Raw genomic sequence first — 25,531 nt, forward strand, 5'->3', positions numbered from 1 at the left:
TTTGTATAACATTTACAAATTAGTTCTACATTATTTATAACTCATTATCAACATTGTTTGTACTTGATTTGTTCATCATTAAATAATGTTGTTTAATGTGTAGTAACAGATTTGTAGATGCTTTGAAAAATGGATATGAAAAAACTACTATACTGTACCTCCATTTATGTGTTCATGTTCAACAAATGATTTGTTAAGACATTCATAAAACATCTATAAATCATTTGTAGATGCTATTGTATGCCCTAATCTAAAGTGAAGCCTATTCATCATTAACAAATGCCTAATACAGTTAATTATTTGTTGACTTTTTCATCACCTGTTACAAATGTTGTAGACAGGTTTCGGATACACCCTTCTTTGTGACATCAAACAGTGACAAAATTAGGACTATAGATAAATGCAATTTTATTATTAACATATAAAATACATGTGCATAACATATAGTGTAACTGGGGGCACTAGGACCCAGGAGTACCCTGGCCAGGTATTGACAGAGTATGTAGAGGAAGTATCACGCGAGTGAGACTTGACTTCGACGCGTGTTGCCGTCTGTTGAATGGAAGCACGATACATTAGCAGAGCCAAGTTATTTGTGCTGCCCCACGCTTTTAAGGTATGAGCAGTCTAAACACCTTTTTTGTTGGTAAATCCCTTTTTGACCCTTTTTTTTCAGGAGCGGGACCGCCGGGGAACATACAGTAGAACCCTTTTTTCGGGAGCGGGGAACATAGAACCCGGGGAACATAGGGATGACCCCCTTCAGGGCTCTACAGTGCAACCATATTGCTCGCATATGCCCCTAAAAATATGTGTGTGCGAACCTGAAAACTCATTAATCACAGCCTCAGTCGTTCTTTTTATTTCTCCGCTGAGAATCGTTAAAAAACTACAAGTCCCACATTGCACTCAAGCCAACGGTCCAATCACAGTAGAGTGACGTGACTGGTTTCATGGGAAATAAAGCAAATTACCAATCGGAAGCTCTCATTTTGCTTGTTTACTTCCTGAAAGTCTGCCATTGCGATATGCGACCGTTTTCCGAGACACTAACTTATTATAATCTTATCGATAGCAATAGATTTTAGAACACCTAGATTTAGCGATAGCAATAGTAATATAACGTTAATGCAACAAAACAAATGCCTTGCTTTGTTAATCATAACGTTGATGCAGTAGCGTATGTTGTTGTGTTGACTGTAACGGACATGATAACAACATAACACTGTGTACACATTCAAATTGCGATAATCGATTCTAACATTTTCAAATCGATGCAGTTGAATTTTCCCCTTAGGATCGATGCATTGTTACACCCCTACACCAAAGTAACTGGCCCACTGTGTATGTGTGTACAGCTAACTTGGCTAGCGTTATCAACAGCAGAGGTGGGCAATAGGGTCCAGCTGCAGCGCCCGACGGCCGGAGTGCAAGCGGTGTGACGTAATTGGCAGAATCGACTGTCAATCAATGGTCTACCTGACACGCAAACTCATAAACAATGTTTCTGTACTGGAGGTGTACAGTATTTCAATAGGCAACCCTGAAAGGATTATTTTTCTAGAAGAGCAACACAGCCAAAACATAGGCATTATATGCATAAAAGGGGCAAAAGCTAAAGTTAAGTGACTGTTACTTTTGTAGCAATAGTTTGATTTGATAGTTATTTGGGACAGCACATGTTAATGAACATCAAGTACAAAATACAAAATGTAAACATGCAGGGTTGTAGCAAGAGCTAATTAAAATTTCTTAAAAAAAAAAAAAAAAACTCTGTTACTATTTTCACTGTGCTCTTAAATATTTTTGGGTGCTCCTAAATTTCTTTGTGTGCTCCTAAATTTTTTCATTTAGGAGCACATGTGCTCCTTGGGAAAAAGGTTAGCGTAGAGCCCTGCCCTTAAAACTATCCAAAATTACTAAATATTGGACCATTCTCGAAGACACTCTGATGTCACGAGACCGCCGCCATCTTGGTATGGTGGAAAACAAACGGATTTCTACGATCAAATGTATGCGTTGAGCTCCGTTTTTATTACATATTTTATCACATTCTTGTTCATTTCATAACCTTTTCATATAATTTGTTTTGAAAATATTGAGGCCAACATGGCATTTCACTATTTCGAAAGCCTTTCTGGTGATTCTAAGGCGTAAAAAAGGCATGTAGGCTACTTGAAGAGAATGGACTAACGTTATATGGTGAAGTAGCTAGCAGCTAACATTTCTCTGCTGTTTACAGCCTCACAGCCAATAAAACTACAATATACATATTTGTTCCTTATTCTCACCTGTTATGAAATGGGTAGAGCAGACATACGTATGATTTGACTTGGGGGCCAGGGTCTGCTTTGATCGACTCTCCCGTCTGAGTCTACATGTGCCCTCTTGATAGCCGCCAGCTATCCATGATGCCTCAACTGGTATTATATAAAACGTTCGATTTGGATTTTTGATTATGTTATTACTAGTACAAAGCGTAACACAGCAGCTCTTTGGCATTGTGATGCACTGAAGAAAATTACCCTTGATTGTGTTTAATTTGCCGCTTTTCCGATCCGTTTCTGCACTAAATGAACCGTACACAATGTACCCGGGTGCATGTTTCCCCCACGCTGCAGTTGCCTAGCAACAACAGACAGGAAGTTGACTTCAAGAATGATAGCTTCAATCTATTAGTGACATCACACAGGCAACTCCGATTTCAGGAAAGTACATACTGTAGTTAAGCTCTCCCTCTCCAGGGGACGATGATGCAGGTGATGCAAACTGTGTTCGCTCGAGTTGAAACATATATAGTTCTAGACTACCGTGACATTATTTATATGTCCCCAGAGTCCCCAGAGTTAGAACTGTCTTTGGTGAAAAGGCATTTGATTATCTTACAGCCTGGTCCTGGAACAATCTTCAGTCAAAGCTTCAGCTTGATCACTTTGTCACTCAATTTAAACAAAATCGGTCAGTCTTATGCAAGATGTTTGCTCCTGTTTCTGAGTGAAATGTTGATATCTTTGTGTCTGGGACATAGAGTGTGCGGTCGGCACAATAGTTCTGTTTCACATGGATATACTGTAGTTCTGTGTCACATGGACATACTGTAGTTCTGTTCCACATGGATATACTGTAGTTCTGTTTCAAATGGATATACTGTAGTTCTGTTTCACATGGATATACTGTAGTTCTGTTCCACATGGATATACTGTAGTTCTGTTTCAAATGGATATACTGTAGTTCTGTTTCACATGGATATACTGTAGTTCTGTTTCACATGGATATACTGTAGTTCTGTGTCACATGGATATACTGTAGTTCTGTTTCACATGGATATACTGTAGTTCTGTTTCACATGGATATCCTGTAGTTCTGTTTCAAATGGATATACTGTAGTTCTGTTTCAAATGGATATACTGTAGTTCTGTTTCACATGGATATACTGTAGTTCTGTGTCACATGGATATACTGTAGTTCTGTTTCACATGGATATACTGTAGTTCTGTTTCACATGGATATACTGTAGTTCTGTTTCACATGGACATCCTGTAGTTCTGTTTCACATGGATATACTGTAGTTCTGTTTCACATGGATATACTGTAGTTCTGTTTCACATGGATATACTGTAATCTGTTTCACATGGATATAAGATAAGATAAGATAAGATATTCCTTTATTAATCCCCTTGGGGAAATTCGTATCCATGTGTAGTTCTGTGTCACATGGATATACTGTAGTTCTGTTTCAAATGGTTGTTTCGACATTTGGATTGTGATACAGTTCACAGGAGAGCATACTGAGGTCAGTAAAAATAAACCCTGTTCAATACTGGACTGATCAGTGAAATGATGGTATCTTTGTGTTAGGTACATGTATGGTAGACAGGTCTGAAATAGTAAAGTTTCCATATAACCTCCTCCAATAGATCTCAAGCTAACGTTTAAAAAATGTATTTGAAATTACAACTACGGCAAAATCCTAACTGTAATTGCATCGACATGAACACGGCCCACTGTAAAAAAGCCACCCCACATGTACTGTATATATATTCTCTCCGTGAATTGATTGATCTATGGAAAGTCGTTTTTATGGAAGAACACATTTGCATTTGGTATGACACTTGTCGATGATCTATATGCCAGCTAGTTGACAGCCACTCAAGGTGCCCTTAGTACAAATTTATTGGTATGGAACAAAAGCCCCGATCCACACATGCTTAAAATATGAGAATATTATGAGTCACTATAAAATATTATATAGAAGCTGTATGATTTACAGTGTATTTCTCATGCCTCGTTGCCTTTCTGCCGGATACATATGGAATATATGCTGAATTGATGTAACTCCATATAGCTCCTACAGACTGTAGTATGTCTTCTTGACAACCTTCTCCTGGCCGAGCACAGCAGTCACTCTTTTGTTTTGTCAGATCAATGCTTCAAACCTCCTTCTTGCATTAATCCAGGAGAGACTTCGGAGCTCTAGTCTAAAGTAGAAACACTGGAGCACACAGATTAAGGCAGTAAACCTTATTTTAAACTAAGCTTTCGACGCAGGGTGTGTCTTCCTCACAGTCAAACAGTGTGGGGAGACAATCCTTCACTTACATAACCTCACATAATGAGGGACTCGCACCCTATAGGCTGGAAGAGTGAGGAGGGGTCAATATGCTGCTACATACAGTATAGGCAGGGTTCTCAATCAATCAATAATGGAAAATACGAAAAAATTTAAATAAATCCATATTCATGGGATCAGTAACCATATACAATAAACTGTATCCAAATGTCATGTCATATATCAGTGATAATAATAAATAACAAAACAATCATTAGGCATCAGCTTCATGAAAAACAAGTCAGGCTCAGTTTGTCATTAAGACCTTACTGTACAGCCAGTACAAATAACAATAAAGAGGCAGGTGTCAGCACAACCTAGGTCTCTACGACCTAAGGCTGCTATAACTTCCTGGATGTGTCACGCACGCGCTAGATCTCTACAGTCGAGGGCTGATATCGCTCCCTGGGTCTGTCTCACTTTTGAGAAGGAGGGGTTTAGCAAAGTGTGAATTCCTTCTTTCCTTCTTTCTCTTTGATTTGCAAATGGCTGCATACAAGCATTTCAACGTCGTGCTGGCACTGTGTCAGAGAGAGAGAGGCCTACTTGAAATGGTAACAACCGATGAGGTACTCAAAAAATTGAGCGCCCTCCAACCTAACAAGGCCACTGGCCATGACAACATCCCCTCCAAATTCCTCAGAGACGCAGCAGCCGCCATCACCCCAGTCATCACACACATAATAAACCTCTCTATAAGACAGGGGCACGTCCCCAAGGACTTCAAAATTGCGAGAGTGACCCCTCTACAAAAAAAGGGCAGCAAATTAGACCCAGGCAACTACCGCCCTGTTTCTATTCTTACCTCCATCTCGAAAGTCATGGAGAAAATAGTCTACGAACAGGTCGAAAAGTACCTGGCGGAAAAAAACCTAATCTACGAATTCCAATCTGGCTTCAGAACGTCCCACTCCACTGACACATGCCTCCTCTATTTGAACGACCACATCAAACAAGAGGTGGACGCTGGCAAATACTGCGGCATGGTCATGCTGGACCTACAAAAGGCCTTCGACACTGTCAATCACTCCATTCTAATGGACAAGCTAAAAGCAATTGGTTTTGATAGCCTATCAGTGAGCTGGATGCAATCCTACCTGGAGGGGAGAGAACAGATGGTAGAGGTAAACGGTACTCTATCCCCCCCCCTCACAGTGAGCTGTGGTGTTCCACAAGGAAGCATACTAGGACCGCTACTCTTCCTAATTTATGCAAATGACATGTCGTCAGCCTGTGACTGCAACTTGTTCCTGTTTGCGGACGACTCAGCCCTGCTGGTCTCTGACAAGAACAAATTGCAGGTTGAAAAAACCCTCAGCACGGAACTAGGCAAAATCTGCATATGGCTCGCTGATAACAAACTATCATTACACATGGGCAAAACAGAGTCCATTCTCTTCGGTTCAAATAACAAACTCAGCAAGACCGACGGCTTCTCAGTTACAGTGGGTGACAATATTGTCACAAGGAAAGACGAAATTACCTACCTGGGTTCCATCCTAGAGGCAAATCTTTCCTGTGACAAAATGGCATCCAATGTAATAAAAAAAGTCAACCAACGAACTAGATTCTTGTACCGGATCTCCTCTCTGGTAAACAAGAATACCCTGAAGACTCTGGCAGGAGCACTCATTCAAGGGTACTATGACTATGCGTGCACCTCATGGTACCAAAGCACCTCAAAGGCGCTTAAAACAAAATTACAAACATCACAAAACAAACTGGTCAGACTACTACTTGACCTGAACCCCAGAACCCACCTCACCCCTGCCCACTTTGCCAACCTAGGATGGCTTAGAGTAGACGACAGAGTACAGCAACTTGCAATGGGCCTGGTCTACAAGATACACTATACGACCGGGGTGCCCATGTACATGTCAAAATACTTCCCAAAGGTCAGTGAATACCACAACCACTACACCAGAGGAAGCTCAACAAATCATGTTAAACCCAGATTCGGCTCAAACAAGGGACTAAACACGTTTCGCAATTATGCCACAACAATGTGGAACGCCCTACCCAAAGCTGTAAAGGAATGTGAATCCCTGCCCACATTCAAAACCGCCCTTAAAGAGCACCTACGGGAGGCTGCAATTCGAAACTGGCCACCGTAAATGCCCAAAACCCCCACCACCTCCTAATAGACAGTCTCCTCCCCACCGCATGTATATATTCCCTCCCCGCCGTATGTATATTTCCCTCCCACCCACCCACCCCCTCCTAATGTACAGTCCCCTCCCCATCATATGTATATACTCTGTCAGGATCTAGGGGTAACAGTACTGTATATTTGAATACCGCCTATGTCACAAATGTATCTGTACTAAATACCTATATGTCCCTATGCCATAAATGTCATGTATGTTGTGTATGTCATAAATGTCTATATGAATTGAAAATGGGGGACCCTGATGGAAACAAGACAAACGTCTTTCTCAGGTCTGCATCCCCTTAACAATTGTATGTATTGAGCCGTACTGTATTGTACCCATTCTGCAATCTGTTAAATAAAGTTTTCATTCATTCATTCATCCTGCAGCACAAAGAGATGTTAGTAACTTGATCATGAAGAAGTGTTTATTTTTAAGCTTGAGAGCTCTGATTTTTGGAACCCCAGGCCGATTTCTTATATTACCAGTGACGATGTGTGTGTGTGTGAGAGTGTGTGTGTGTGTGCGTGTGTGCGTGTGTGCGTGTGTGTGTGTGCAGGTGGGTGCCACACAGAAGACATGAGGGTCCAGAATAACATTGGCAGATTGATACGTATGTAAACACACTCGTTGGCATTTATTTTACGGTGTGTGTTGTGAGAGATTAGTTTCACGTGGAATGTCGCAGAGTCTCATCCCTCCCGGATCGCGCTGCAACTCTTTCCCCGGCTGCGTGTGTCGAGTCAATCCAATCTGGAGGTATATGATGTAAATCCACGCGCGTCGCACAGCGCGGTGCTGATTGATGATTCGTCACGCCTCGCGGCTTCTCACAGACGCGCCGCGGAAACCTCTCCGAAGGGGTACGGAACACACCGCGCGCCCCGCTGTGCTGATTGGCTACGAGTAGGGATGCTCGATATTGGCTTTTTTACCGATACCGATATACCGATATTGTCCAACTCTTAATTTCCGATACCGATATCAACCGATACCGATATATGCAGGGTCCCCCCCCCCCCAAAAAACTGAATAATTTCAGGTAATTAACTTTACATATCTCTTGTTGGGGAATTAACACAACATTATGCATACTTTTGACAATAAATAAAATCAGAATTTGTTCTTACTTGCTTGCCTGGGTAAATAAAGGTTATAGAAATGTAAAAAGAATATAAATAAAATAAAAAATTTGAAAACCGATACCGATATTTTCCGATATCACATTTTAATGCCAATATCGGCCGATAATATCGGACATCCCTAGCTACGAGTGAACTGATGAGGCGCTAACGCCTCGTGCACAAGGCTTGCTCTTTAGCATCTATTCCCCCAGAACTGCTTTAGCGTCTTAACCATAGAAAACATAATATACTGTAGGTCAAAATCGACCCTGAAAAGGCTTTTATGTGTTGTTGGTTGTTTACATAATAAAACATATTTTCTTTTATTCCACAGATAACTTGTCTGTGACCCCCATCAATGTCAATTCCATATTTATCTTTTAAACCTTTTTAAAATGTCATGATAATCTTGTTTTTCAGAAGGTACACTGGCATAAAATTACCAAAAAAATTTGAACTGTTGTTGTTGTGAAAATGATGACCAGTGATGGGAATAACGGCGTTATGAATAACGGCGTTACTTTTTTCAGTAACGAGTAATCTAACGGATTACTCTTCCAATCTTAATAACACTGTTTCCGTTACTGCCAAAAACTGCAGCGCGTTACTATGATTGAAGCAGTTTTTTTCATCAGACCAACTAGATCTCTGCGCCAAGAGGCAATAATTTTTTTTAACTATTCTTCCTTGGTTAGTGGGCAGCGCGCGAGACAAGCTCATACATGCTGACGATTGGCTGAGGTTGAGTACAATTTCATGGTAAGCCAATCAGAGGTAGAGTTGGGCGGGTGTTCGAAAGCATGCATAGTCGGACACACAACGAAAACACAAGTGAGTCAGTCAACGAGAGGCCGCGGTCCGCGGGTCCGTGTACGTTTTGATAGTTTGTTTGGCAAGCCCAAATAATCCAAAACGAATCCAACGAACAACACAAGCGAGTCAGTCAATGAGAGACGGGTCCATGAGCGTTTTTTGTTCACTCTTGTGTTTGTTGTGTTGCAGCGCAGGGCACTACAGTGGCTCTACTGCTGACAGCCTTATCAACATAGTGCTGCACTTCCTGGTTTAATAGCACAGTCTTCAGGTGCTCAGAGAGAGAGAGAGAGAGAGAGAGAGAGAGAGAGAGAGAGAGAGAGAGAGAGAGAACTACAGAAAGAGAGTGAGAGACACACACAACACATCTGTTTTTTTGTTTTATTTGCACTACAAATAGTGTATATCTTGTCTTAATTGTCATTAGTTTAGATGATTAGATTAGATTCTTATATCTGTATATCTGTATGTTGTGTATGTCATAAATGTCACTATGAATTGAAAATGGGGGACCCTGATGTAAACAAGACGAAAGTATTTCTCTGGTCTGCATCCCCTTAACAATTGTGTGTATTGAGCTGTACTGTACTGTACCCATTCTGCAATCTGTTAATTAAAATGTTCAATCAATCAATCAGTATATATTTGTTATTTATTTTTGGTATAGTGCTTAACAAGCATAATTTAATGTTGCCCAGTTGTAGCCTGTTGAGGGGCAATACATATCAAAAGTTCCAAAACATCTATTGTGTTTGTATTTGTATGATCCACTATATAAACATAGTAATTATAATATCTACATACATGGCATTTGATTGGAGGCTATCTCACTTTGTTCCACAGCAACATTAAAATAGTTTAGATTTGTGTACGTTGTTTGTTAAAAATGTACTTGAAAGTAAAGCAATAGTTACCTTCTGAAGTAACTAGTTACTTTTATAATTTGTAACTGAGTAAGTAATTTAGTAACTTTTTGGAAGAAGTAACTAGTAACTGTAACTAGTTACTTTTTTAAAGTAACTTGCCCAACACTGATTATGACTAAAGCCCTTTGATATCTAAACCATTTCAGATATCCAATCTGCTTCTACTTGTAATACTGCTGCAATATGACATTTCTATATTTAGCGGATCAGATAAAAAAACAATACCATATCATTGAAAATGATGTGAGTAAAAAATGCATACCTTTACAGACAGTATCTTAAAATACTACTTCAAACTATTGGTGATAGAGAGAGCTGGTGTTTAGCTGCCTTCATATATCTGCCCCCTCCCCCCGTTTCCCTCCTCCTTCTCTCCTTCCTTCTCTCCTGGTCTCTCTCTCCATCTCTCCCGTTTCTCCCCTCATCTTTCCCCATCTTCTCCATCTTTCCATGTTGTTCTTCTTCTTCTCCTCTCTCTCGCCATCATTCTATCTTCATCCCTTCACCTCTCCCTCTTTCTCCATCTCCATCTTCATCTTGGACTAATCAATTTCTCTCTCTCTCCCTCTCTCCAGCTGGGATTGTGCGGAAAAAGCAGTGGTGTGAGATGCTTCCGTGTCTGGAAGACGAGGGCTGTGACCTGCTAGTCAGTAAGTCAGGCTGGACTTGTACACAGCCAGGAGGCCGGGTCAAAACCACCACAGTGAGTTCAACTCTCCATCCATATTCCCCCCCAAAACCCTCCCCCACACACTGGCTGTCAACTGCAACAAAACTGGGAAACACGTTGCAGCCGAATTCTCATGATAAGACCACATTTCCCATAAACCCTGTTGCTTCCTGTTTAGCCGTTGTTTCTGGCCAAGCGGCATCGGGATTGTTTTGATGATTAGAGGAAAGGGTGAAACGCCTTGCAAACTGAATCAACAGTCATTTTTGTTGATAATGGACGTTTTGTTTGGACAGGCTTCCTGACCCAAACACACACTCAATAGCAATACGAAATAGAGGATTTTAATGATGGACTGGTCGCAGTTTTGTTAACCTGTTCCACCCGTTGTGAAAATCCGCCTAAAATATATACCTAGGTAAATGGAATATTGCTCCACTTCTCCAAGGACCATTTGCATATTCTTGGTATCTAGGGACATCTATGGACCTCAGGGAATGTATTCACAGTGTCAGAAATATTATGTCTATTACTAGGCTTGCTTAAATTGTGATGAAACAAAGGAGAATATGAATTATGATTTTTCTTTGCATCTTTGACAGTGAATAACACCATGCTAATAATGACCAAACATATAAAACTGCCACTGATCTCGTTCAGTACCTTCTTGAGATCATGTGTACAAAAAATCGAAGGAAATTAATAAAGGGATGATTAAACAGAAGGTTCTGTAGATACAGTACTGAATTCTCCCATCCGGACCAATGCAATTTAAAATATTATTATAGAATATAGAATAGGAGGCTTATAAATTACCTTATTATAGCCAATTCGCACATTCATATATATATATATATACATATATTATCTTTCAAATGCCCAAGTTTAATTTGGATTTAGTATCACCAGGCGTGCATAAGAACAGATAATGATGTCTACTGTAATTTACTGTACTTTTTTATTTTCACCACAGTGCAACCATTTTGAAACAAATTTCAGATCTATTTGTTGCTACATGCTAACAATAGAGAGGAGAAACTAACTGCGTTTCAATATTTGTCAAAATGTTTACCTTTTGTGGCTTATTATCCCGAATAATAACAGTTATTGATATAATTCATACAGAACTCTGAACCTTGAACCCATATAGAATCTTCCAGGAAGTGTAGTTCTGAAAAATTCCAACGCTGATCGACAGCTATGCATGTCCTCTACAAAATGGCCGCAAAAAGACTACAATTCCCATAGTTCAAAAATATCCAAAATGGTCGCCCTCGCAACTAGACTTTTCCAAATCGAAAAGTTAAATCTATCTAATGACACTTTTAACCTATTGCTAAACTAACGTATATATATTTTTTTCTCCCATCCCAATTTCTGATTATCCAATTCTTCCCTCCCCTATCTTGAACATTGCTAGACTATGCCTCCCACTGGTCGGCTGTAGTGAAGACAGAAGCCTTGCATCACGTGTTCCCTCCGGTACACGAGGAGGCAGCCTGTCGCATCTTTTCACCGCAGCAGCTCGAACTCTCAGTGACGAGGAGTAACACGTGGGAGGCTCACGCTGCCCCCGCTACTTCCTGCTTCCGCCGCACCGGCGTCACCAAACCGACCTGTAGGAGTTACTGTCCACAACGTCCAATCCCCACCCACCGGCTTTCCAACCCTCTAACACTTGCCAATTGTATTAGTATGAACGACCGGCCAGCCAGTAGCAACGCCGAGAGCTGGGCTCGAACCCAGCATCTCCTGCGTTTTATTGTTTTATTGTGGATCCCCATTAGTCTACACCAAAGTGAGACTACTCTTCCTGGGGTCCAAACATAAAAAATACAAACACACACAAAAAAAGTAAAATAAAAATATAAAACCACAAACATTGAAGTACTCACAAGAAAACATCACAACGAACAAAACAGTGAATAAAAGCTCACTCAATATTCATAAGTTAGATATCACAATTCTCAACCATAAAATACAAATTACATATTCAGTCCATAAGGCCAAAACAGATCAAAATCATATATATGATTTGAACTCATATTATAGCATAACTTTTCTCAAGTCACCGATCACCTTTATATTTCCATACTAATTTCAAAAGTCAATGGCCAAAATGTAACTCATTATTCATGAGCGCAATTTTAAACTTTTTTTAAACATAAATTTGTTCCTTATCATAGTTATATTTCTGGGTATTCTATTCCAATAAGCAACTGCTCTATACATTACCGTCTTTTTCAGAGCATTTGTTTTTGGTAGAGGTAAAGTAAAGCATGAATCTAATGCTTGCCTTGTGCTATATCCATGTCTCATATTAGTTGGGTACAGTTGTGAGTGCAAACCCTCCCAGTATTACAGATATTAAACAAAAAAGTTACCAGGCTACATATACCCTCTGTTCCACTGTCATCCAGGTCAGTGCGGCATGCATCACTCCAACACTACTCGTCACAGAGCAGCGCAGAGCGAGGCGTGCCGCCCTGTTCTGAGCTAACTGGAGTTTGTTCAGATCAAGTCTAGAGGCGTTAGTGGCGAGCGCCTTGCCCACTGCGCCAATCAGCCACCCCTAAACTAACGTATTGATGATAATATACATTCTACATGCTGTTGTGACATGTTAGTGATGTTAATACTTGAATACGTTTGAAATTTAAATAGCTAATTGTATACAACAGTCAAAAGAATATTGATTAATGACCAGATGGCATTTCGGGGCCGGTACCGGTCCCGTCGGGTGGAACAGGTTAATTGTCTTTCATTCTTATTTTGTCAGAAATTTTTCTGCAGTAATCCTGCCAAGGTATGGACAGTGAATTCACAATGATATATTGATGACAAAATATCCCTAGTATAGCGCCATTTCCTCACTCATATGCGGCAGTTAAAGTAAACAGAAAATATAAAATGGCCGAATAACAATGTTAGATGACGTTTGGTTTACCGTCACAATACCATGGTGTGGAGGAACATTTAGAAATTTAAGTGACTACTACTAAGTGACTACTACTAATTTAAGTTACTATTACTAACATAATTAAGTGACTACTTACTACATGGAACCTGACACACATCTGCATTAGCTGCTCCTGTGGCCTGGGTATGGGGAGCAGAGATTAGCTTCTCTCTCTCTCTCTCTCTCTCTCTCTCTCTCTCTCTCTCTCTCTCTCTCTCTCTCTCTCTCTCTCTCTCTCTCTCTCTCTCTCTCTCTCTCTCTCTCTCTCTCTCTCTCTCTCTCTCCTCTCCTCTCTCCCTCTCCCTCTCTCCCTTTACTAGTCTCAAATCCAACACATACTTAGTGGGAATCGCTGAGTGGCTCAAACTAAATGGTTTTACCCGACACTAAATTCATTCATAGACCTCCACTTCACAGGAAGTAGCTCTCATCTCTCTCTCTCTCTCTCTCTCTCTCTCTCTCTCTCTCTCTCTCTCTCTCTCTCTCTCTCTCTCTCTCTCTCTCTCTCTCTCTCTCTCTCTCTCTCTCTCTCTCTCTCTCTCTCTCTCTCTCTCTCTCTCTCTCTCTCTCTCTCCCCTCTTCTCATCTTCCTCACCATCCAGCAGCTTGAACGAGGGCCACTCTCAGTGTGAATACAACAAGAGATGCTCTGAGCTACGGAACGGGAAATAATCAGACCACGAGGACCGTGCCCCTCAGCAAGCTAGAAGCACAATATAGAAATAAATACCAGAGGGGTTTATGAACGGGTCGTAAAACAGACCGTAGGAGAAGTGAAAAATATCAATACATTTGTCAGTTACACGTTTAAGATCCTAATCCCTCCAGCAAGCTGTGGCACGTTGTGATCACTGTTGTTGAGTCTCACCTAATGTTAACAGGCTAGTCTAGCCAGTTAGCTTGATACCATTAACAACCTTTGTAAACATTAGACCACTCCGCTGCTCCTGATGCTCTGAACGCTAGCCGGATTCAGATAAACGAGTTTTCCTTTATCAGTTACAGAAGAGTGGCTAATCAACTATAACTAACTGAACGATCGTTCATATTTTGGGCAAACGTGAACTGAACGTACTGTATTTCCGCTAGATGAACGTAATTGTGAACGCATTCATTCTCTGTGCTGTATAACTTCATTCAAAAGTGTGCCAGATTTCATATGCCTTCCAGGCGAAAACCCAGCTAAAACACACCGTAAACAGGCTTTAATATTAACCACCCAATATTAACCACCCAATCTGGCAACAGCAAGCTGCCTGTCACGCGTCCGCGCCTGTCACCCCTGGCTGTCGCACTAACAAATACGCCATCACAACAATGTGGAACCGGCGAGCAGACCAGTATGGACGAAGCCGAGAGCAGCAGCACTAGCCTGGACCGCTCAGAGTCAGACGGCATCGGCGTATGAACATTTAAAAGGTTTTTGCGGATTTTTACTGTTCTGTTCTGTTCTGCTCTGTTCTGCTCTGTTCTACTCTGTTCTGTTCTATTCTGCTCTGTTCTACTCTGTTCTGTTCTGTTCTGCTCTGTTCTGCTCTGTTCTGTTCTGTTCTGCTCTGTTCTGTTCTGTTCTGTTCTGTTCTGCTCTGCTCTGTTCTGCTCTGTTCTGCTCTGTTCTGTTCTGTTCTGCTCTGTTCTACTCTGTTCTGTTCTGTTCTGTTCTGTTCTGTTCTGCTCTGTTCTGCTCTGTTCTACTCTGTTCTGTTCTGTTCTGTTCTGCTCTGTTCTGTTCTGTTCTGTTCTGCTCTGCTCTGCTCTGTGCTGCTCTGTACTGTTCTGTTCTGTTCTGTTCTACTCTGTTCTGTTCTGCTCTGTTCTGCTCTGTACTGTTATATATCGTATTTGCATCGCGTCCCGCTCTGAGCCTTACGAGATACTTCTATCTCCTGTGATACTTAATGTATCTCCCACGAATAAAAAACACATGCACCCCACCTGTATGGGGCCCCGCCCCTTATGGTGGCACCACCCATATAACCATGACTCTGGTCATGAAACACCCTTCCTCTGTTTTCGTCCCAGCGTATTGGATGCGTGCACCATACGAGGCTAGTGGAATGAAAAGATTAAGGAAGATTAATAATGTTGAGGGCTTACCGGAGAGTTGTTTTTCCCTGGATTCTCCTGAGCTTGTTTCGGCGACACATGAGATCTGTGCTGGTGGTTCCTCGGCTGACGGCGATGGACCGAGGGGCAGCGTACAAGGTTTGGCTAACGGGTCGGCCTGTACAAAGGTGAGGTCCGTGTCGGTAGACGTCAATGTCGGTGTTGGTCGTGCTGTGGAGTATGTTTCGGCACCAGGGCCGGGGCGGCTTGGCGATCGTTCCACTGTAGTGGGCGATGTCTTGGCGATCCTGGAACATGCTGTTGACGCTAATGCTAATGCTAATGCTAATGCTAATGCTACTACTGCTTATTCTGCTAACGCTGATGTTGACGCTGGAATGTCTAATAATCCCCGCCGCGGGATTCCGCTTTTCCCTCCTCTTGCCAGCTTCATTGATGAAGGTCAGTCGGTGGTGGGTGTGGGGGGGTTCGTTGAGCTCTATTTACCTTTTTTGCGGGTAAAGGGGCTGACGACGGGGTGCAGCCCGGGGGTACCTTGGCTAAGTAGCCAGGTAGCTTCTTTTTTGTGCCCAGGCGGGGATGAACGACGTTCCGCCCGGCCGTTGCTTGATAGCATGTCGGCTCGGAGGGTGGCAGTATGGACGAATGAGTGGTATACTGCTGCAGGATGGCATTTAGCGGCGGCCAGTGTTGTGGCTCAGCTGGCTACTTTCCTATCCAAGATGGCGTCGGGTTGTAGGTCTTTGGGTCCGACCGACACTATGAACGTGATTCATGTTTGTGGTGTTATAGAGATCTTGACTCAGTCGCAAGCTATAACTGCGGGGAGGATTCGGATGCTATCGACTTTGGTTGTTAGGCATGTTTGGTTGGAGCAGTCTCCTCTTGGGGAGGAGGATAGGTTTTCTCTCCTCACGACTCCTTTTTCCACTCCTTTTTGGGCGTTCTGTGGAGGCGCAGACGGTTTTTGATTCGGGTCCTACGCCACCTCACGCTGTGCAGCCAGGGGTGGGAGCACGATCTCGTCAACGACTGTGGCGAGATCCTCGACAGGCGGCCATGTTTCCCCCGCCAGTGGTGCCCTGGTTGGAGAATCGACAGGGTATCGCAAGGCCGACAGTCTTGGCGGCCGAGGGATCGGCCATTTTGGGTGATTTCGGGTTGGTAAACCAACCCGTCGTCATTTTGCCGCGAGCAGCCCGCTCCCCGTTCAGTCCGCTTTCTGTTACCCTCAGAAAGCGGGGCTCTGAGTGTTCTCCTTTGGCTGCGGGCCGCGGACCTTCTTTGAAGCGTATGCGGCCCCACTCTTCACTTCTCATGGAGACAGAGGCTGACACCCAGTTGATGGCTGAGCCTGGGTCTGTCCGTGAGAATGTTCCATCGTCGCGTGGTTCCTACACCCGCAGGTTGTGGGTGGGTGGAACCTGGTGTTACAGCTGCCACTAGCTCCAGTGGTCAGCAGGGGGACTCGGTGCCTTCTTCTGTTGAATGCTCAGCAGGGGTTACCCCGGCTTCGCCCTCGCCAGGCGGGGTGTCGCGCTGTTGCCTTCCCACTCCCCGTCAAACCGGCAGTGGTCTGCAAAGGAGAGGCAGGCGTGATTTGAGTGGTAGCAATATCACTGCAGGGCTTCGGCGTGTAGGAGCCCATGGGGTCCTCAGGCCTTGCGTGTCTGGCTGCGGAACGACTCCTCAGCGTGTGCTGGAGGGGTGTTCAGGGGGTGAGTGTGTGTCCACAAGTTTGATGACCGCTCCTCCCGTATCAAACCGGCCCTTTCTGTCGGGGTCCCCCCTTGGGTGCTTTTGCACGACGGGGGGGACCGGGCCAATTATCTGCTGTTCCTTGCGGCCCAGCGTCAGTTGACGGCGGGGGCGCTGTGGGATTATATTCACATATGGCGACGGGAATGTCCCTTGAATCGGTGGATGAGGAGAACGTTAGAGGCGGGGCTGGTTTTGCAATTTGCGCGGCCCCATCCTCCGTTCTCAGGTTTGGTGCCGACCCTGTTGTCAGGGTCAGACGCAGTGACAGCCCTGGCCGACGAGATCCAATCTCTGTTGGCGAAGCAGGCCGTCGTTGTGGTCCCGAGAGAGGACGCAATGTCAGGCGTCTACTCCCGTTATTTTCTGGTGCCCAAGAAAACTGGGGGGGTCAGACCTATACTGAATCTGTCCGTGTTCAATCGGTTGATTGTAGCGAGACCGTTCAGGATGTTGACCGTCCGACTCCTTCTGCTTGCTGTCAGGAGGGGGGACTGGTTCACCTCCATAGACCTGAAAGATGCGTATTTTCACATACCCATTTTCCCTCCTCACAGGAAGTTCCTACGGTTCCTGTTTCAGGGCGTAGCGTACGAGTACCACAGAATGCCGTTCGGTTATTCTCTGGCTCCCCGCACATTCACCAAGTGCGTGGCGGCTGCTCTGGGGCCTTTACGTCGTCGGGGGATACGAGTCCTGTTTTATCTCGACGACATTCTGCTCCTCAGCCGTTCAGAGGAGGTTGCCAGGTCTCATACTCGGCTGGTGGTGGAATTCCTCACCAACCTGGGTTTTGCTGTGAATTGGAAGAAGAGTACCCCTCTTCCCAGTCAACGGGTGGAGTACTTGGGCTTGACATTGAGGTCGAAGCCCACTTGCGACCCTCTCGGAGCAGCGTCGGGGGGGTTCTCCGTCACGCGCTCGGGGGTTTCCGTCCGGGAGGGACGGTTACGGCGCGGCAGGTGATGCGTCTGCTGGGCCTTATGTCGGCGGCCCACACGGTGGTTCCTCTTGGCCTCCTTTTTATGAGGCGGATACAGAGGTGGTTTCTCTCTTTGAGAATAGATCCGGTGTGGGGCAAAGGGAGACGGTTGACGGTTCCTTTGTCGATATGGGGGGATCTCGCCCACTGGGGGAGGCTGGGTATCCTCTCTGCTGGGGTCCCCATGGGCGGCAGGGGCTCCCACGTCACGGTTTTCACCGACGCCTCTCTCACAGGTTGGGGAGGGGCGTTGCGGTTCCATGCTGTGGGGGGCAGCTGGACGGGTCATGCCGACCCAGCTGTCCTGCATATCAATATGTTGGAATTGAAGGCGGTTCTCCTGGTCCTCAAACGGCTCGGCCACCTGGTGGTAGGCAGACACGTTTTGGTCAGGACGGACAATGTGACGGCGGCGGCGTATATCAACAGGCAGGGTGGGACTCGTTCCACCCGCCTGCTCGGGGTGGCGCGCGAACTGTTGCTATGGGCATCCCGCAGGCTGCGCAGTCTGCGGGCGCTCCACGTTCCTGGTACGGAAAATGTGGCGGCGGATGTAATGTCTCGGGGCGGTCCTCGTCGCGACGAGTGGGAACTCCGCCCCGACATAGTCAGACAGATCTGGGATCGGTTCGGGGAGGGCCTCGGTAGATCTGTTTGCGTGCCGACATTCTCACAAGTGCCCCTTGTGGTTCTCGCTCAGTCGAGCGGATCATCCCCCCTTGGGGGTGGATGCCTTCTCGACCTTTCCGTGGCCGCCCGGTCTTCTGTACGCCTTCCCTCCTGTACAGCTGTTGAGTCAGCTGTTGGAGCGGATACGGAGGGAGCGCAGGACGGTGATCCTGGTCGCGCCGGACCAGGGCACGTCAGTGTGGTTCCCGGTCTTAATCCAGCTTCTGGTCGCTCCTCCTTGGGTCATTCCGTGGTCAGCGACGGCCCTCTCGCAGCACAACGGAGTGCTTGTCCAACCTCCAGTGTTGGGTCAACGCCTGGTGGTGTGGCTGGTGGGGGGGTGAGTCTGGAGAGGATGGATCCCGCGGTGGTTGATACCATCCGGTGTGCGCATGCTCCCTCCACTGTCGCGGTTTACGCGGGCAGGTGGCGTGCGTTCCAAGAGTGGTGTAAGGGGGGGGGCTGGGACCCAGTCTCCTGCCCCCTGGATGCTGTTCTGGGTTATTTCCAGTCTCTTCTTGGTAGGCTGTCGGCTTCGACAGTGAGGGTATATGCGGCGGCTATATCCTCCTATCATGAGGGTTTTGAGGGGATTGTTTTGTTCCGCCACCCTCTTGTGAAGCGTTTCCTGCTTGGCGCTCGACGCGTTAAGCCGGTGCAACGCTCCTTGGCTCCGACTTGGGATCTTCAATTGGTCCCTCGGTCGGTTGTCTTTGGCCCCGTTTGAGCCGCTCGAACAGGCGCCGTTGGGACGGCTGTCTTTTAAGACCGCGTTCCTGCTGGCTGTCACTTCCGCTAAACGCGTGGGTGAGCTCTGTGCTCTTTCGGTACGTCCAGAGTGCCTGTCTTTTCGGACCGATTGCGGTGCCACTCTGCGACCTAATCCTGCTTTCGTGCCTAAGAATATCCGGAGTTCTTTCCGCTCCCGGGATATTGTGGTTCAGGCTTTTCGTCCTCCTCCTCACGCTAGTGAGTTAGATGCGGGCCTTCACCTGTCATGTCCGGTCCGTGCTTTGGGGATTTACCTCAGCCGTACTCAGGATTTCAGGGCAGGGTTACCGACCAGCTTTTTGTCTGTTACGGTGGGGCTCGTGCTGGTAAGGCACTGTCGACGAAGCGCCTGTCCCGTTGGTTGTGCGAGGGTATTGCCCTCTGCTACACGTTGGCTGGGCTGGATCCCCCTGGGGGCGTCAGGGCGCACTCCACTCGTGGGGTGGCTGCTTCTGCCGCTCTCCTGGGTGGGGCCTCGGTGGAGGACATCTGTGCTGCGGCTTCGTGGTCCTCACCGGGCCCCTTTGTAAGGTTTTACCTCATGGACATGACCGGGGGTTCTGTCTCCCAGGCGGTTCTGGGGTCTGTGGCCTTTCCTGCTTCCCGTCCTTTGGTCGGGTAGCAGGGGTATATGGGTATGGGCCACAGTGTGTTGAGTCACACGTGGTTCCGCCTGTACGGTGTGTTCAAGGGGTTCTAGCTCCCTCTTGTTCGCATTCAGGTGGAGTTGACTGCGCCCCCCCTTCGTTAGGAAGGATGGGGTGACAGGGCTCCCCGCACCGCTTGATGTGGGCTTACGGGTCCTCAGGGGGTACATCTGTCGGGTCTCGCGCCCGCTCTTCCCCATTATCTCGTAAGGCTCAGAGCGGGACGCGATGCAAATACGATATATAACGATAGGTTATGTAGATAACCTAGTTATATTAGTATTGGCTGAGCGTCCCGCTCTGCGCGCCCTGAGTTCCCTCTTGAGGGTTCTTTTCCTGGGACGGGTTTTTGGCGAGGAAGGGTGTTTCATGACCAGAGTCATGGTTATATGGGTGGTGCCACCATAAGGGGCGGGGCCCCATACAGGTGGGGTGCATGTGTTTTTTATTCGTGGGAGATACATTAAGTATCACAGGAGATAGAAGTATCTCGTAAGGCTCAGAGCGGGACGCTCAGCCAATACTAATATAACTAGGTTATCTACATAACATATCGTTCTGTTCTGTTCTGTTCTGTTCTGCTCTGTTCTGCTCTGTACTGTTCTGTTCTGTTCTGTTCTACTCTGTTCTACTCTGTTCTGTTCTACTCTGTTTTGTTCTGCTCTGTTCTGCTCTGTTCCGTTCTGCTCTGTTCTGTTCTGTGTTGCTCTGTACTGCTCTGTTCTGTTCTGCTCTGTTCTGCACTTATAACTGCTCTGCACTTGTAACTTGTAACACATGTGCAGAGACACATGTGTTACACACACATAACTAGAAAGCTGTGCTCAGTAGAGAACACATCTCTACCAGGCCTGGATTTAATTGAGATTGATGCTCCCTCACTAGACACTAGTTGTGTCCATCCTCACTGCTCGGCCAAAACAATAGACCACAACCAAGGCAGGTCAAGGTGTGTCAAGATTGGATTACCAGAATTGCAACAACCATTATCATGAGTAGCCTGTATCTACAGTGTGGACATTGCAAACACATTTATTTCACTGGCCTTTACCCAAAACAGTTGGATATGCAGACTTGTTTTGATGTTGATGTCCAGCATTGTTTAGCTACTTAACTTGGCACCATGGCATAAATTCACATGAAACAGAACACATGAATAAACTCCCTTTCTCACACTGTGAACATTATTTATTTGGCACAACCGTTTGTGTAGTTTACGCAAGGTGTTTAATCATATACATCTATTCACAGGTCTAAACAAAATGAATAGCATACACAATGACTTTCAAAACCAAAGATTCTAATTATTTGCTCATTTTGTTAGCATAATGGATTGGGTTTGCCCATCATGGACTGTAGCATTGCGGCTCTCTCTCTCTCTCTCTCTCTCTCTCTCTCTCTCTCTCTCTCTCTCTCTCTCTCTCTCTCTCTCTCTCTCTCTCTCTCTCTCTCTCTCTCTCTCTCTCTCTCTCTCTCTCTCTCTCTCTACTGTCCATGGTCTCTCTCTCTCTCTCTCTCTCTCTCTCTCTCTCTCTCTCTCTCTCTCTCTCTCTCTGCTGCCCATGGTCTCTCTGTCTCTCTCTGCTGCTCTGCTCCCTAGCAAGACACACCACGCCACTGTCCATGGTGCTGAACTGGACAGCAGAGATGCAGTCTCTCATTCACTTATACAAAAACAAAGACTGAAACAGATATATATATATCTATGGAAGGTCTCTCCATTTATTGAACTAGAAAGTAACGCAGTAGTGTAATAAGTGGCGTAGTGTGTTAATCTACACAGTAATAATAATATAATATATTACATTTTGACAGTAACTTGCCCAACACTGCTATGGATTAGCAGCAACACTTCTGACATATTATTTTCAGCATCAGTGAATGTTGAACTTTCTAAGTGCAAGGGCAGAACTGTTTACCGATGTGAGAAGTATTATTGGCAGGAGTTCCATGGGCATTATAGTCTTAAATATTCCTGCCAGATGTATTTTAAACCTTGAAAATTATTTTCTATATTGAATACAATTTTGTATAAATATGTTTTTCAAATATGTTTTTTTAACATGTTGTTGTTCAAGTAAACAGCTTATATTCTTGTGTGACATGTCAAAATCGAATCAGCTTTCTGTGTATGCTGAAGCTAAAGGTGTCAAGTGACCACATATTGGATAACATCACACATGCAACTCAGATCTCAGGGAAGCACATAGAAGCTCTCCCTCCAGGAGATTAATGTGAAAAAGACGCTCTGGTGACACATTCTGCATAAATAACAATCTGTATAGTCAAAGTCATGCCTCCGAGAGGAGGTTAAAACACAAAAAACTAGGGATGTCCGATATTATCGGCATACCGATATTGGCATACAAATGTGATATCGGAAAATATCGGTATCGGTTTTCAAATATAAAAATGTATATATTTTTTTTTTTACATTTATTTAACCTTTATTTATCCAGGCAAGCAAGTAAGAACAAATTATAATTTTATTTATTGTCAAAGTATGCATAATGTTGTGTTAATTACTAGGGATGCTCGATATTGGCTTTTTTACCGATACCGATATACCGATATTGTCCAACTCTTAATTTCCGATACCGATATCAACCGATATCAACCGATACCGATATATGCAGGGTTCCCCCCCCCCCCCCCCCCCCCAAAAATGGAATAATTTCAGGTAATTAACATTACATATCTCTTGTTGTGGAATTAACACAACATTATGCATACTTTTGACAATAAATAAAATCAGAATTTGTTCTTACTTGCTTGCCTGGGTAAATAAAGGTTATAGAAATGTAAAAAAAAAAAAAAAAAAAAATTGAAAACGGATACCGATATTTTCCGATATCACATTTCAATGCCGATATCGGCCGATAATATCGGTAGGCCGATAATATCGGACATCCCTATTAATTACACAACAAGAGATATGTAATGTTAATTACCTGAAATTATTCCATTTTTGGGGGGGGGAAACCCTGCATATATCGGTATCGGTTGATATCGGTATCGGAAATTAAGAGTTGGACAATATCGGTATATCGGTATCGGTAAAAAAAGCCAATATCGAGCATCCCTAGTAACAAAAACCAACACATTTTTGAGTGGAGGGGATATTTAATGGATGAACATGGGATGAAACGAACCCGTCCACCTTGACAGACGTGAACAAATTGCTCACCACTTTGTGGTCACTCGAGGTTACGCAACACGTCAAGCCCAGTCAAAAGGCCACGGCACCTTTGAGACAACTGGTGCCTTGTGCACAGTCCATCACGCATGTCCAACCTGTCCGTCACAGGTGTCGCTTGAAGGAAACATCGGGCGAGCGGACAAGGAGGCCTGGGAGCCGGGGAGTCAGCAAATCCAATCTGACCCCCCCCCCCCCCCCCCCCCCCCCCCCCCCCCCTCCTCTCTTTCAACATGGGAAGCAACATAATTGCATTTAATTTATAAAAGAAATACATATGATATTGTATTATGCGTTATATTACATTACATTATTACATGGCGTTTTCACAATCGCCGAAATGCTTGCTTGTGATTGGTCAATAGCGCGCGTCAGAGGTCCGTTATCACACAATAACGGACCTCTGCCAAGCAATAATGACCGCTGTGCGCAGCTGTTCGCAATCAAGCCCACTACAACACTGTATCAGTGCTGCTCAGCATATGCACAGCTGCACTCAGTCATCAGTGCAATCAGACCACAGACCTGCCGACTGCCGATAATAATAATCACTTTATTTGGGCTGACAGAGCCACAGAACAACTGCGTTTGCATTTGATCTCGTCTTGTCGATGTGTAAAATGAATTAGGTATATTGTTAGTAAGTTAGCCATGTAATAAGCGGGATAATGTATAGCTATACTCGATCATTGTCGAAAAATAATTGACCTTCACTGACGTTTAAAACACCTCGGCGCTGCGCCTCTGTATTTTAAACTCCGTGTCGGTCAATTATTTTGCGACAATGACCTCGTAGCTATACATTATCCCTTACTTATATAATCGTATTATAATTAATTTGTATATTATACTAAACTATATTTACACTATTATATTATGGTACTATATTATGTTGTATATGTCATGTAGGGGAGAACGGGGGACGTTGTCACACTTTTTACTCAAGTGTGAATTGCTCATCATCAAAACATCTTTCAATAGTCATTCCTGCATTAAATTGAAGCTTAAGATGTTGGCTTGAAATGTGTATCCCTCTCATTTTCCAACGTATTGTAACAAAGAGTTAATCACCTATCAAAGACACTCTGACACATTGTGACAACCAACCCCATCATGGGGATGGTTGTCACACACTATGGGGTTGTGTCAGAGTGTCTTTGATAGGTGATTAACTCTTTGTTACAATATGTTGGAAAATGAGAGGGATATTTCAAGCCAACATCTTAAGCTTCAATTTAATGTAGGAATGACTATTGAAAGATGTTTTGATGATGAGCAATTCACACTAGAGTAAAAAGTGTGACAAAAAAATCTTAAAAAGAAGACAAGAAGGCAGAACTTAATTTGAAAGTTTAATTGCATTAACAAGTTGACGAAAATACATAACTTAATGCATCTTAACATAAACAGGAAACACATCTTTAGGCCATCCTATATAACAAAATAAGTACACAATAAATCGGCCTAACAATAATAGCCTACACAACATGTGACAACCAACCCAAATAAAATGTGACGACCAACCCCAACTGGAATGTCTTGATAGCATCAAGGCTAACAGCCATCTAACAACTAGTTAGCTAGCTAACAACAATCTAAACTATAGCTATCCCTACACACTTTTTAAGGGTAATAATTGTTTCATTATAAACCAATTGTGTAAAAGCCTAGAATATACTGAGGAGCGGAATATTTACAAATGGCCATGAAAAAACAAAAAGTCCTCTCACCTCAAGTTCATCTGTTTCACTCCAAAGATGACAATGTAGGTGAACTCTGACCCCAATTCTGGACATTTAAATACCAAAGTATGGGAGACAGGACCCTCTGGTCGTGAAATATAATGAATGTGACAACCTACCCGTGTGACAACGTCCCCCGTTCTCCCCTACTATATCTCATATTGCATATATGTGTTGTATACACTATTGTATACTGTTATATATACTATTATGTGCTGCAGGTATGCTATACTGTAGTGTGTACTGTAATGTGTACTATATGTATGTAAATGTAAAAAAAAAATCAAAATACAAATGAAACGTAAGTCTTCAGGGGTAGGGCCTGACAAGCCTAGTGCTTCTCCCTATTGGACAATGATGCAATAGCAGCTGGTAAAACTTGTGCGATTTATGGAATGACCATTGTTATGTGTCCAAAACTGAAATAAAAAATAACTGAACTGAACTG

The 25,531-nt window shown here is 44.2% G+C and overlaps 1 protein-coding gene across 1 annotated transcript in view; it reads left to right on the forward strand.

The window, feature by feature from the left end:
• The window catches only part of LOC311242136 (chemokine-like protein TAFA-5), a gene marked incomplete at both ends in the record, with an annotated part of 312,136 nt that extends 301,621 nt beyond the window's left edge, over positions 1 to 10,515 (forward strand). Inside the window, 2 exons of the mRNA XM_084331090.1 lie at positions 10,198 to 10,325; positions 10,471 to 10,515. Of these exons, the coding sequence (XP_084187216.1) occupies positions 10,198 to 10,325; positions 10,471 to 10,515 (173 nt within the window). The remainder of the gene's footprint in view (positions 1 to 10,197; positions 10,326 to 10,470) is intronic.
• Between the last annotated feature and the right edge of the window lie 15,016 nt (positions 10,516 to 25,531).

This window comes from Notolepis coatsorum (genome assembly GCF_963971535.1).
Source record: "Notolepis coatsorum genome assembly, chromosome: 15".
Taxonomy (NCBI): Eukaryota; Metazoa; Chordata; class Actinopteri; order Aulopiformes; family Paralepididae; genus Notolepis; species Notolepis coatsorum.